The sequence below is a fragment of the Orycteropus afer genome, unplaced genomic scaffold, assembly GCF_000298275.1.
Source record: "Orycteropus afer afer isolate SDZICR_OR568_19922 unplaced genomic scaffold, OryAfe1.0 scaffold00042, whole genome shotgun sequence".
Taxonomy (NCBI): Eukaryota; Metazoa; Chordata; class Mammalia; order Tubulidentata; family Orycteropodidae; genus Orycteropus; species Orycteropus afer.
In genome coordinates this window covers 4140966-4152715 of record NW_006921629.1, presented here as the reverse complement: position 1 = coordinate 4152715, position 11750 = coordinate 4140966, and the positions used below count along the sequence as shown (strand labels likewise).

The 11750-nt window shown below is 44.5% G+C and overlaps 1 protein-coding gene across 1 annotated transcript; it reads right to left on the bottom strand.

The window, feature by feature from the left end:
• Positions 1–6333: 6333 nt before the first annotated feature.
• Positions 6334–11495, bottom strand: COPRS (coordinator of PRMT5 and differentiation stimulator). Its single transcript, XM_007937340.1, has 4 exons — positions 11397–11495; positions 9147–9216; positions 7065–7286; positions 6334–6503 (listed from the first exon to the last, which is right to left on the bottom strand). Exons 1-4 carry the CDS (start codon positions 11493–11495, stop codon positions 6334–6336), a joined length of 561 nt encoding a protein of 186 aa, XP_007935531.1.
• Between the last annotated feature and the right edge of the window lie 255 nt (positions 11496–11750).

Sequence of the window (11750 nt, the reverse complement as noted above, 5' to 3'; positions counted from 1 at the left end):
ACAAAATCCTAGCCAACAGAGTCCAACACTATATAAAAAAATAATACACCATAATCCTAGTTCCTAGTATGGGATTCATACCAGGTATGCAAGGATGATTCAACATTAGAAAAGCAATCAATGTAATCCATCACATAAATAAAACAATGGAAAAGAACCACATGATCATATCAGTCAATGCAGAAAAGTAATTTGATAAAATCCAACACCCGTCCCTAATGAAAACTCTCAGGAAAATTCCTCAAATGATAAAAATAAAAGGCATATACCCAAAACCACCAGCCAACATTATTCTCAAAGGAGAGGGACTGAAACCATTCCCCTTGCAAACAGGAAACCAGACAAGGATACATTCTATCACCACTTCTATTCAACACTGTACTGGAAGTCCTAGCCAGGGCAATAAGGCAAGAAAGAGAAATAAAAGGCAACCAAATTGGCAAGAAAGAAACTATCCCTGTTTGCAGATGATATGATGCTATACAGAGAAAATACTGGAAAGATTCAGCAAAGTGTCAGGATACAAGCTTACCATATAAAAATCAGTTGGGTTCCTCTACATCAACAAAGACACCTCTGAAAAGGAAATAAGGGACAAACATCAATTACAATAGCTACCAAAAAGATAAAATACTTAGGAATAAATCTTACCAGGGACACAGAAGACCTGTAAAAATAAAACTACAAGACACTACTACCAGAAACTAAAAGAAACCTGCATAAACGGAAGAATATACCATGCTCAAGAATAGGAAGACTGAACATCATGAAAATGTCAACACTACTGAAAGCAATCTATAGATGCAATGCAATCCTGATCCAGATTCTTTAATATTTTTTAAGGAGATGGAAAAACCAATCATTGATTTTATATGGAAAGGAAAAAGACCACAGATAAGCAAAGCACTACTGAAGAAGAACAAAGGAGGAGGTCTCACACTCCTCAATCTCAAAACCATGACTATAGCCATGGTAGTCAAAACAGCCTGGTACTGGTACAATGACAAATATACAGACCACTGGAACAGAACTGAGATTCCAGAAACAGATACATCCACCTATAAACAGCTGATCTTTCACAAAGGGCCAGAACCTATTAAATGGAGAACTGATTATCTCTGACAAATGGATGCTGGCAAAACTGGACATCCATTTGCACAAAAATGAAACAAGATCCATACATCACACCATACACAAAAACTAACTCAAGATGGATCAAAGACCTAAGTGTAAAACCTAAAACTGTAAGTATGTCTTTTCATTAAAGAATAAACAGAGATGAACTTAGGGATCCTAATTTATGGCATAAACAGACTATCACTCAACCAAAAATGTACAAACAGCAAAAGATAAGCTAGATGACTGGGACCTTCTAAAAATTACATGATAATGCACATCAAAAGAGTGAAAAAAGAACCTACAGATTGGGGAAAAATATTTGGTAACAACATATCTGACAAGAGACTCACCTCTAAAATTTATAGAATACTTCAACACCTCAACATTAAAAAGACAAGCAATCCAATTTAAAAATGAGCAGAGGACATGAACAGACACTTAACTAAATAAGATATTCAAGCAGCCAACAAACACATGAGGAAATGCTCATGATCATTAGCCATTAGAGAGCTGCCAATCAAAACAACAATGAGATATCTTCTCATCCCAGAGCTCAACAAGACAGAAAACAAATGCGGGCGAGGGTGTGGAGAGATTGGAACTCTCATACACTGCTGGTGGGAATGTAAAATGGCACAACCACTTTGGAAAACAATATAGTGCTTCCTTAAAAAGTTGGAAATAGAAATGACATTTGATCCAGCACTCTCACCACTAGGTATATATCCTAAAGAAGTGAGAGCCAGGACACAGATAGACATATGCACATCCAACTCCACTGCAGCACTATTCACAATAGCAAAGGGATGGAAACAACCTAAATGCCCACCAACGGAGGAATGGGTCAACAAACCATGGTACAGATACACAATGGAATACTCTGCAACATTAAAAAATGAAGAATTGGCAAAACAATTTATCGTGTGGATGAACTTAGAGAACATTAGCTGAGTGAAATAAGTCAATCACAGAAAGACAAATATTGTATGAATCCACTATTATAAAAAGTCAAGGAAAGGTTTACACACAGACGGAAACTTTGTTGGTATGGCGGTTAAGTTTGTTTGTCAACTTGGCTGGGCCTGGTTGAGAGGCTGGGCAGCTGGATGTAGTATTCCCCATGATGAGACTGGTAATCAACTCCATGGTGGTATCTACTGGGAGCAGCTGGCAGCTGAGTAGCTGCCTTTGGGTATGTGGTCTGCTTCCCGTATATAACAGCTTTTGGAATGATCTCTAGCTTATAGCACGCTTGAACCCTGCATGTAGCTGTGTCATTGTTCAGCAGCCTGCCATGCTCTGCCAACCATGGGACTTTCAATGGACTTGAATTAATGGCCTGCCATGTGGTTTAGTAACATCAGGACTGTGCCATTCTATTTGTCGACGTTAGACTTGTTAGCCTCAGCAGCCAGTAGCTGCCTGAGTGAAGAGATACCTCTAGCTTCAGTGGGCTGGGACCAAGAGGCAGAGCTGAAGCTCAAGGTTGAGGGGCTTTCACCCAGCCCCAAGAGCCTGGCGCTTTGAACTCGGACTTCTAGCCTCCTGAACTGTAAAAGAATAAACTCCTGTTTGTTCAAGCCATTCCATTTGTGGTATTCTTGTCAGAGTGGCACCTAGGTAACCAGAACAGATGGTTACCAGGGATGGGAGGAGAAAGGAAGGAAAATTGCCAGCAAGATGAGACATGTATTGATTTGGGTAAAGGGAAAGGCAATATACCAAAAGTGGGTACACAGCACCATAACACTTAAGAAAAAGGAAGACATGGAGAGGTGCACAAGAGGTACAGACAACAAAGATGAACATTTACATACACAACACTGCATTATCAGTAATAAGAAATTAATCTATAAGTGAATACATAGGTAGACAGGCAACATGACTTGGTAGGCAAAAGGGAATATACCCATGACCATATACAGATTTAGGAGCTCTGGTAGCATAGTGCCTAAGGCACTTGACTGCTCACCAGAAGGCTGGCAGTTCAAACCCACCAGCCACTCCTCAGAAGGAAGGTTGGGCAATCCTACTTCCGTAGTGATGCTGCCTCGGAAACCCAAGGGGGGGGTCGCTATGAGTCGGGGCCGACTCGACGGCAAACAACAACAACATATACAGATTTGGCAGATGATATTTCTAGATATGTATTTATTTGTATGTGCTATAAAAATGTCCATATATATAACAGAACTAACAAGAGACAAAGTTATTATAAGTTCTTAGCACAACCACACCTTGAGGGAGTGAGTCACTGGGCCCACAAGCTTCAGACCATGGTCACAGGGGACATCAAGCTCAACTGGCATAACATACTGCGCAAAAACATTGTTCTACACACTCCTTTGGTAAGTAGTGACTAGGGTGTTAAAAGTTTGAAAGTAGCCATCTAAGATGCAACAACTGGTCTCCTCATCTGGAGCAAGGAAGAATGAAGAAAATCAAAGAGGCACGGAAACAATTAGTGCAAGGGACTAGTGGATCATGGGAACCTCAGCCTACATGACCCTGAGACCAGAAGAGTTAGATGATGCCCGGCTACTACTCAGAAAGGGATCGAAATAGGAGATCTGGGATAGAGTGGGAAAAATGTGGAACAAAACTCAAAATCATGAAAACAGGATCAGGCTTACTGGTCTGACAGACCGGTGAAACCCTCAAGACTATGGCCGCTAGTCACCCTGTAGGCCTGGAATTGAACTCAAGCCCATGACTCCCAGCCAGAAAATGGACAGGCCTATAAAGCAAACATTTACACCATGGAAGGTCAGAAGGGCAGCGTCTGCACAGGGAGAAAGCTCAGAGGGCAGGAATGCATAGGAAATAAGGACACAGGGAAAGGGTAACCACAGAGAGGATTGCAATCAATGTCACAAAACAAAATGTATATGAACTGTTGAATGGAAAATTAATTTGCTCTGTAAACTGTCACCTAAATCACAATAAATTTAAAAATATATAACCACATCATCATACAAAAAAAATTTATTACTTCCTTCTATTATTAGGAATTCCTTTGTGAATGGCCTCGTTCACATACTTCTGGGGGCCTTTGAAAAACAGTGTAAATAATTAAATCCTCAACTACCATGGAAACATTTACTCAGATTTTGGATCTGAGATCTTTGCTTGATTCCTTCAATCAGGTGGGAGGGAATTAAGAGACAAGCCCTCAGCCTGCCAAAGAGGCAAGAGCAACTGCTCTGGCTGATCGTTAAGGCACAGCCCTCACCCTTGCAAGGGCAATGAAGACGTATTAAAGCTATGTGTGGGTTTAAGTCCCAGTTTTGCCACTTTCTGGCTACGTGATCTTGGAGAGGACAATACACTTTGTGTCATGCTTTCTCCACCTCTAAAAAGACTCTGAAGAGGCCCTGGGTGATGCAAATGGTTATGTGCTTGACACTAGCTGAGAGGTTGGTGGTTCAAAACCATCCAGAAATGCCTCAGAAGACAGGCCTGGCAATCTGCTTCTGAAAGGTCATAGCCTCAAAAACCCCATGGAGTATGTGACTGATGTATTTACAACAAAAAATAATAATAATAATAATAAAACAGTAGCTACTGAGACTGCTTATGTACCACGAAATACCTCACAAGATTTGGTTCCTTGGTTTGGAGATGTAAGGTCGTGGTTTCATGGGACATCTAACAGCCTTAATAACCTGTTTTGTGCTTCTGTTCTACCTCCCAGTTCCTTGCATAGTGCCTCAGGTCTTAAAAGCTTGTGCGTGGCCATCTGAAGCATGACAACTGGTGTCTATTTGCCTGGAGCAACAGAGGAAGCAGAGTCAGGATTAGGAGGAAGATATGGAATGTGTGGCTAATTGCTTCCATGAACACTGCCTCCTATGACATGAAACCTGAACTGGACGGTGTCCAGCTATCATTACTGAATATTCTGATAAAAGATTCTATAGAGTAATTATGATCAAAAGGGGGAAAATGTAGAATAGAACCTCAAATTCTCATGGACTCCAGACTTTCTGGAGCCATGGGGACTTGATGAACCCCTGAAGCTACTGCCCTAAGATAATCTTTAAAACTTTGACCAAAATATCCCCTAAGTCTTCTTAAAACCAAACAATAGTTTGGTTAAATAAGTAAAAAATGTCTGCTTGGAGTATTATACTCTTTTAAGAACTAGCTACATGGGATCAAACTGACAACAGCAACTCAAAGGATTAGACAGGAACCTTAGCCAGCAGTGGTTTGCTAATGGGAGAGGAACAACTCAGAAAAGGAGAGGAGGGTGAGAGTGGTTACACGACTCGGATAATGTAATCGGTGTCACTGAATGGTCCATGTGGACGAAAACACACATAGCAAAACTGACAACAAATGCATACTTATCGATAACTACACTGAACGTAAACGGATTAAATGCACCACTCAAGAGACAAACTGCATGTGTAGAAACTGTGGAATCGGTACCTGTTTTGCTGTGTATATTCTCAACAGTAACAAGATAAATTTTAAAAAGCCCTATGGAGAAGTTATATTCTCCCATACATAGATAGGGCTGATCAACTCACTGGCAACTAACATCAAAAATGGGGTAAATAAGAAAAACAGTGATGTTATACAAGTAAGGATTAAAAGAGTAAAAGGAAAGTACAGTTTAAAATGCTTTTATACCAATTAAGGGTTATTTAATTGTAGGTTTAATTAATTTCTCATTTAGTCTGCCAGCCAATAGAAAGCCCATGTTAACTAAGTAAATGTTCAATGTTCAATTTTCTCCATCAACAGGAATAAAAATTAGCCACTAACTCACCAAGTTCTCTTGGATTTCAATCCAACAGTGCCAGACCTACAGCAGCAAGACTGAAAACGTACTTTCTTTCAGAGCAGGCTTAGGTCTCCAACGACTTCGATTCTTAACACATCATCCACAGACTTTCAATGAAGAAGCAAGGCCCCGCTCAGGGCCATCTAATTAAAGAGTGAGTGGGGAGAGAGCAGACAAAGCAGGTAATCTTTTCTACTTTTATTTATAAAGATCACAATCTGTCCTCTGGACACAGACACAAACACTCGCACATTCCAAGGAGCCACAAAGAAAAAAACAAGACAACAGTGGGGGCCAACACCAGGCTGTGCAGCCCAGACTCAGGGATTACCACATATGACAGCTGACCTAAAAGACAGGGAGAGAGACCTTTATGTGGTGGTCCCACCCCATCCCACCCACAAAGCAGAAAGGCTCCACACTCAGTCTTCGGCATCATCAAACTGACCCTTTTCAAAGACCATCTTGGAATAATGGGGTATCAGTGGAGGTGGATGGTGCCAGCTGGGGTCATAGACTATGTCTCCTTGTGGAACACAGCACACCCAAGGTTTGACCTCTTGAGAAATGCTCCCCTGGATGTCGTCGGCATCTGCAGGTAGTTTTAAAAGACAGATTAAAGGGAGGAGGTAAGGTGGAAGCAGAGAGCCCAAAAATGTGTGTGTGTGTGTGTGTGTCTATGGGACATGCACTTGCACTTATTTTGTTTGAAAACATGCATGTGTGCATGCACACATGCACACACACACACACACACACACAGCTCTTCCCTGAAGAACTGCAAATATGTTCATTCTAAAGTAATCCATAGTTATGCTTCTCAAATAAGGGTTCTTGACAGTCCAGAGGAAGTAAATGGGTAACAAAGCACTTTTGTCTGCAGCTGCTCAACTTGCCCAAAGATTTTTGGAAAGAGTAACTTTGTTTTTATGTTAAAACAAACCTATATACTATAAGCGTTAAATGCAAAATTGGCAAGTATTTTTTTGTCAATATGAAAGAAGTTGTCAGAGAAACTTCAGACTTCCAACACATCGCAGGCCAAGGTCATAGATGCAGGTCCCTCCTCCCAACTGTCTGCTTTTAAGGGTACTAGCTAGCAAAGAGAAGTCTGAGAAGCCCTGGCCTCGGACCCTAGAAACCGCACACCTACCGTAGGGATTCCCTTGATCTGTTTTCAACTCTAAGTCCCAGTCCTCATTAAAAAGATCAGCCGTCTGTTCCTTGGGCAGGCAGCCGGAAACCCCTTCTGGCAGCTCCCAGGTATTCAGTTCCCCATCAGAATCCTCATCATCCAAAGCAAAGCCTTCCTCTTCAGAAGGGACACCCTCACCGTGGACAGCACTCTCATTAGGGATGCTCTGTGCTCCTCTGGCTGTGAAATTAATTTAAAGAAAAAAAGGAGGTCTTAAAACTACTGACAAACCAGAGAGTGGGGTTTTACCCTTGCATTTGGATGGAGTGGGGAAAGCACAAAAATTGGTGGGGTGGAGCTGCTGATGTTATTAGTTGCCATCTAGATTCCAACTCATGGCAGCCCCCAGTGTGCAGAGTAGAACGGTGTTTCATAGGGTTTCCAAGGACTTTTGAAAATAGATTGCCAGGCCTTTCTTTGGAGGTGCCCCTGGATGGGTCTGAACTGCCAACCTTTCAGCTAGTAGTCTACAGCTTAACCATTTGTGCTACCCAGGAACTCCTGGTGGGATGGGGAGGGGGGCATAAAAGATCACTCATATCTTGCTTTGTAATGTATCCAGGGAAAAAAATGTGGCAGACTTACTAAGAGGGCAATAAAACAAGTGTACCAAGTTCTTAGCCACTGGAGCAGTAAAATAATATTGTTCTGTTTACATTTTCAGAAGTAGGGCTGATCATTTATTTTCAATGTTTTGCTTTAAACAAGGCCATTATATGCCAAGTCCTGTAATTCACAGCAGAGAGCCAGGTACAGTTTATATTTTCAGGTACCATTCATGTCATTGAGGCAAAAGAACTCTGACAAACTATGTGCTTTTCATAAGCTTGAATTGAATGTTTGCTCTTCTATTCCTCCCTCCATCTCAAAGAGCAGGTCTTTGGTGAGCATAGGGACAAGGGGAGAGTGGCAAGAATGCAGCCAAAAGAGCAGAAGCTTCCAGTCACAACAGGCAGCCACCATATCTTTTCCTCCTGACCTTGGGGGCAGCTGGAAAGTACATTTTCAAAAGCTTTCAAAACAATGGAAGAAAGTTTGAGAAGGGTAAGGAATCTCCGAGCATAAAGGGCTATGGTGATGCCATTTGAGAGGTAAGGAAGGAATCAGCCTCAGAACAGGTCAGGCTGTCAACACTGTAATAATAACAACAGCTACTAACCAATAAAGTAACAGTTAAGGGCAGAAGGGGGACTGCCTGAGTTCAGTCAGTTCTGATAATTATTAAATGTGAGTGAGCCAAAATGGATTGAACTATTGTGTGCCTCAGTTTCCTCATCTGTAAAATGGAGACAGGGCTGTTATGAGAGTTCAGAAGGGGAGTGGAAGTGGAAGGGGAGGGAAGGAGGGAGGGAGGAAGCACCCAGTGAGTACTCAGTATGTCAGTTGCTGTGATTATACCCATCATGTGTTTGGTGCTTTACCTACTGTCCAATAGAACTTCTGTGATGACAGAAATACTCTGTAATCCGTGCTGTCCGAGAGAACAGTTCTAGCCACATGTGGCTACTGAGTACTTAAAATATGGCTAAGGCAACTGAGATACTGAAATTTTAAAATTTTATTTCATTTTAATTTTAGGAGCACTGGTTGCTAATGGCTATCGTATTGGGCAACACAGTTCTAGATCCCATTCCTCAGCACAACCTTCAGAGGTAGGTATTACTACCCCCATTTAAAAAGGAAGACAGGCTAAGGGACTCAGTTCTGAGGCCACAGAGCTCGAACACAAGACGATCTCACCCAGGTCTGAAATTTAAAACAATGTTGCCTGACTCCAAAGACACTCCTTCCACTGTTCCATGCTGTTTTTCCCAGTAGAAACGATGGAATTGGAGTAAAAGAAAAGTCCAGGGCTTTCCTTTAGGAAGCTCTAGCTGGGCTCCCAAACAAGGGCACTGTTGACACAGTAGGCAGAGATAGCAACATAGCAGCAAAGGGAAAGACTGGCTGGAAAGAGGTGACCAGAAGCATAGCAACTGCCCTTCTAGTCACTTCCTTAGACCTCCCAACATGCACCCCATTCTCTTGGCATCTACTTGCCTAATCGAGCCGTGGCCTTCTCAGTCTCGCTCTCCTTCAGATCAGAGTGGTCAGTCATAGCAAAGCCAACCTGCAGGAAGAAGCAGCAGTTACCTGGGGATTTGGGCATAGCCCACTAAGGTATTGTATCTCAGCTCCAAAGCCATACTTCAGAATTCTGCTTTGTGATTCTGGGGCAGGGACTTGCTCTTCCTAGTACTGTAAACATCAGCCCAGCAACACTTTTTCACCCCTGGCAGCAGCTAAATCCAATTTAGTTTCCAGCACTTGCAGAAACAGCCTCAACACTGGGCTCTCCCTTCAGAGGCCTGGGTCCCAAGAACTCAGAACCCTTCTTCTAAGCTCAATGACCCCAGCACTGGCTGGGGCAGGGCCCTCTCCTCAGAGAGCACAATTTCAGCTCTGCAAAGCCTTGCTTTTAAACTTTAATTATTCCAACCTCACCTCTTTGTTCCCTCAGTCCTAGGGTTGGTAGCTGTTTCCTGCAGTTGCAACCTGCCTGTTCACCTTTTATCCTATTACTTAGATGACAACTTAACATCTAGTTAACAATCCTATCAAACTGTTCAAATAGCTGGTATGGTTTTCCATCTCTTGATTGATACGTGGGGGAAGCGGGGCTTTGGTTCTTTTGCAATGCTGAGCACTGAAGGAAATAGTTCTGACCTAATTGGAAACTTCTCCCCACAAAGCCAACCAGATGCATTTCTGTGTCCATCACTCCCAAGTTCCTGAAACTGTATAGACTCCAAGACCTCTTTCTGGATGGAATAAGAAATGTTCACAGCCTGCATGAAAAGACCAATTTCAATACCAGATCTGCTGCTCAGAGACCAGTGAGGTGGCCATACCACCTCAGCCATCATGCCTGGGTTTCTTTCTCTGGAAACAGAAAATGATGTTATCTCATTGTAAGCAGGAGGCTTATGATGAGTTAGCATTTACAGAAACACCTAGTATGTACCAAGAACATAACGTTTATTGAATATAAGTCCACTTTTCTTTTCCAAACTGCACTTGGTAACTACAAGAGACCTATGCATGGAGAATACTAGTATTCATGATCTAATCACGCCTGGGTTTAAAGATCCCATTCTGCCTCAGTGGTGACAACCCTTGTTCAGTGGTGCCACCTGCAGTGTCTCTCATCTAGACTACTGCAAGAGCTTCCTAACTGCTCCCCACACCCCATTTTGCCCAGCCTTAGAGAGTCCACCAGTACTCTGCTCAAAAACCTTCAACAGCCCTCCACAAAATCAGGCATGGCGTTCAACCCCATCCCCATCAACCTGTGGAGCATAGTTCTCTGTCCTCTCTCTGGGACCCAAGCCCCAAACCCTGTGCTGGGCACATTCTGTCTCCAGGGCTTCGCAGACCGCAGCAGCCTCTCTCCTTGGAGAGGAAGGGAACATCCTTTCCTGCTATCCCTGGTTAAAATTAGTCTCATCCTATTCTGCACACTCTGAAGTAACTATCACTGCATTTTTCATTTCGTACTTTGGTTATGAACCTTCTTTGATCCTTTACAAGTATTTCATTCATTCAATTAATACTTGAATGCCTATTACCTACGTGCAAGGCACTATGCTAGGCGCTGGATAAACAGCACTCAATAGACGCTTCCTATCCTCAAGGAGTTCGTCGTCTAGCAGAGATTACAGACCACAAATAGGGCAGGTAGTAACTAATAATAAAGATCTTTGAAAAACCAGAGGCTGTCTGGTGCGTAAATGAAAACAAGTCTATGCATCAAAGGGGGCTTTCTGGTTTCAGTAAGTATAAAAGACGAAACCGCCTGTGGCATTACCTGGCGCTCAGGGTTAGCTGGGCATCCCCACCAATGGACGTCTGTTCTTAAGGGATATTTCTCTCCTCGCCACCCTCACCTGGTTCCCGCCCAAGCCCCCACAGGAGCCGGTTTCCGGAGCTCTCGGTCTTCAGTACCATCTCTCGGTTAACAAGCACGCAGTGCTGCCCCCTTGAGCCGGCAGCCTGCCCTCCTCACCCGACGCGCCCACCCAGGTCCAGCCCACGCCGTCACAGGTCCAGCCCCGCAGCTCCGCAATCCCTCGGCTCGGCCGTTCTGAGCTCGAGCACGCGCCCAAACCGCTCCGCGTTCGCGGGCGGCCCGAAGTGAGCCACAGGCGCATCCCCGGCTCCGCGGCCCCAGCCCGGCCCGGCGCGGCGAGCCCCCCAACTTCCCGACCCGGCCGCAGGTGGTACCCAGAACGGCCCTAGCGCGGCGCTCACCCCCGGGCTTGGGGGCGCCGCCCATGAGCTCGGCAGAGGCGGGCCCCGAGGAGGCTTGGCCGCCCCCAGCGCTTGGGCCCCGGCGGCCTGAGAGTCCATGCCAGGCGACTCGCGGCTCGGCGCCCTGGACGCTGCTCGGCCACGTGATGCTCGGGCCTGGCTGCCAGCCCGCGGATACGCCTCGGAGGGCCAATCAGCCAGGGGTGCTCCCGGCTGAGGGGGCGGGACCCAGGGTCACGAGGAAGCCAGGGGCGGGGCGGGGCGGGGCGAGGGGCGGGACGCGGGAGAGCAGGGAAAAATCCCCGCCACCCAGACCCAGGACAGGAAACAAACTCCTGCCAGGCTAGACCCTGG

Bases quoted from the DNA above. Each gene is read 5' to 3' on its own strand.
- COPRS (XM_007937340.1), bottom strand. From the start codon at position 11,495: ATGGACTCTCAGGCCGCCGGGGCCCAAGCGCTGGGGGCGGCCAAGCCT. The intron at 7,287-9,146 runs GCAAGTAGATGC...TTAATTTCACAG, and splicing joins GAAGGCCACGGCTCGATTAG to CCAGAGGAGCACAGAGCATC. The intron at 6,504-7,064 runs GTAGGTGTGCGG...AACTACCTGCAG, and splicing joins AGATCAAGGGAATCCCTACG to ATGCCGACGACATCCAGGGG.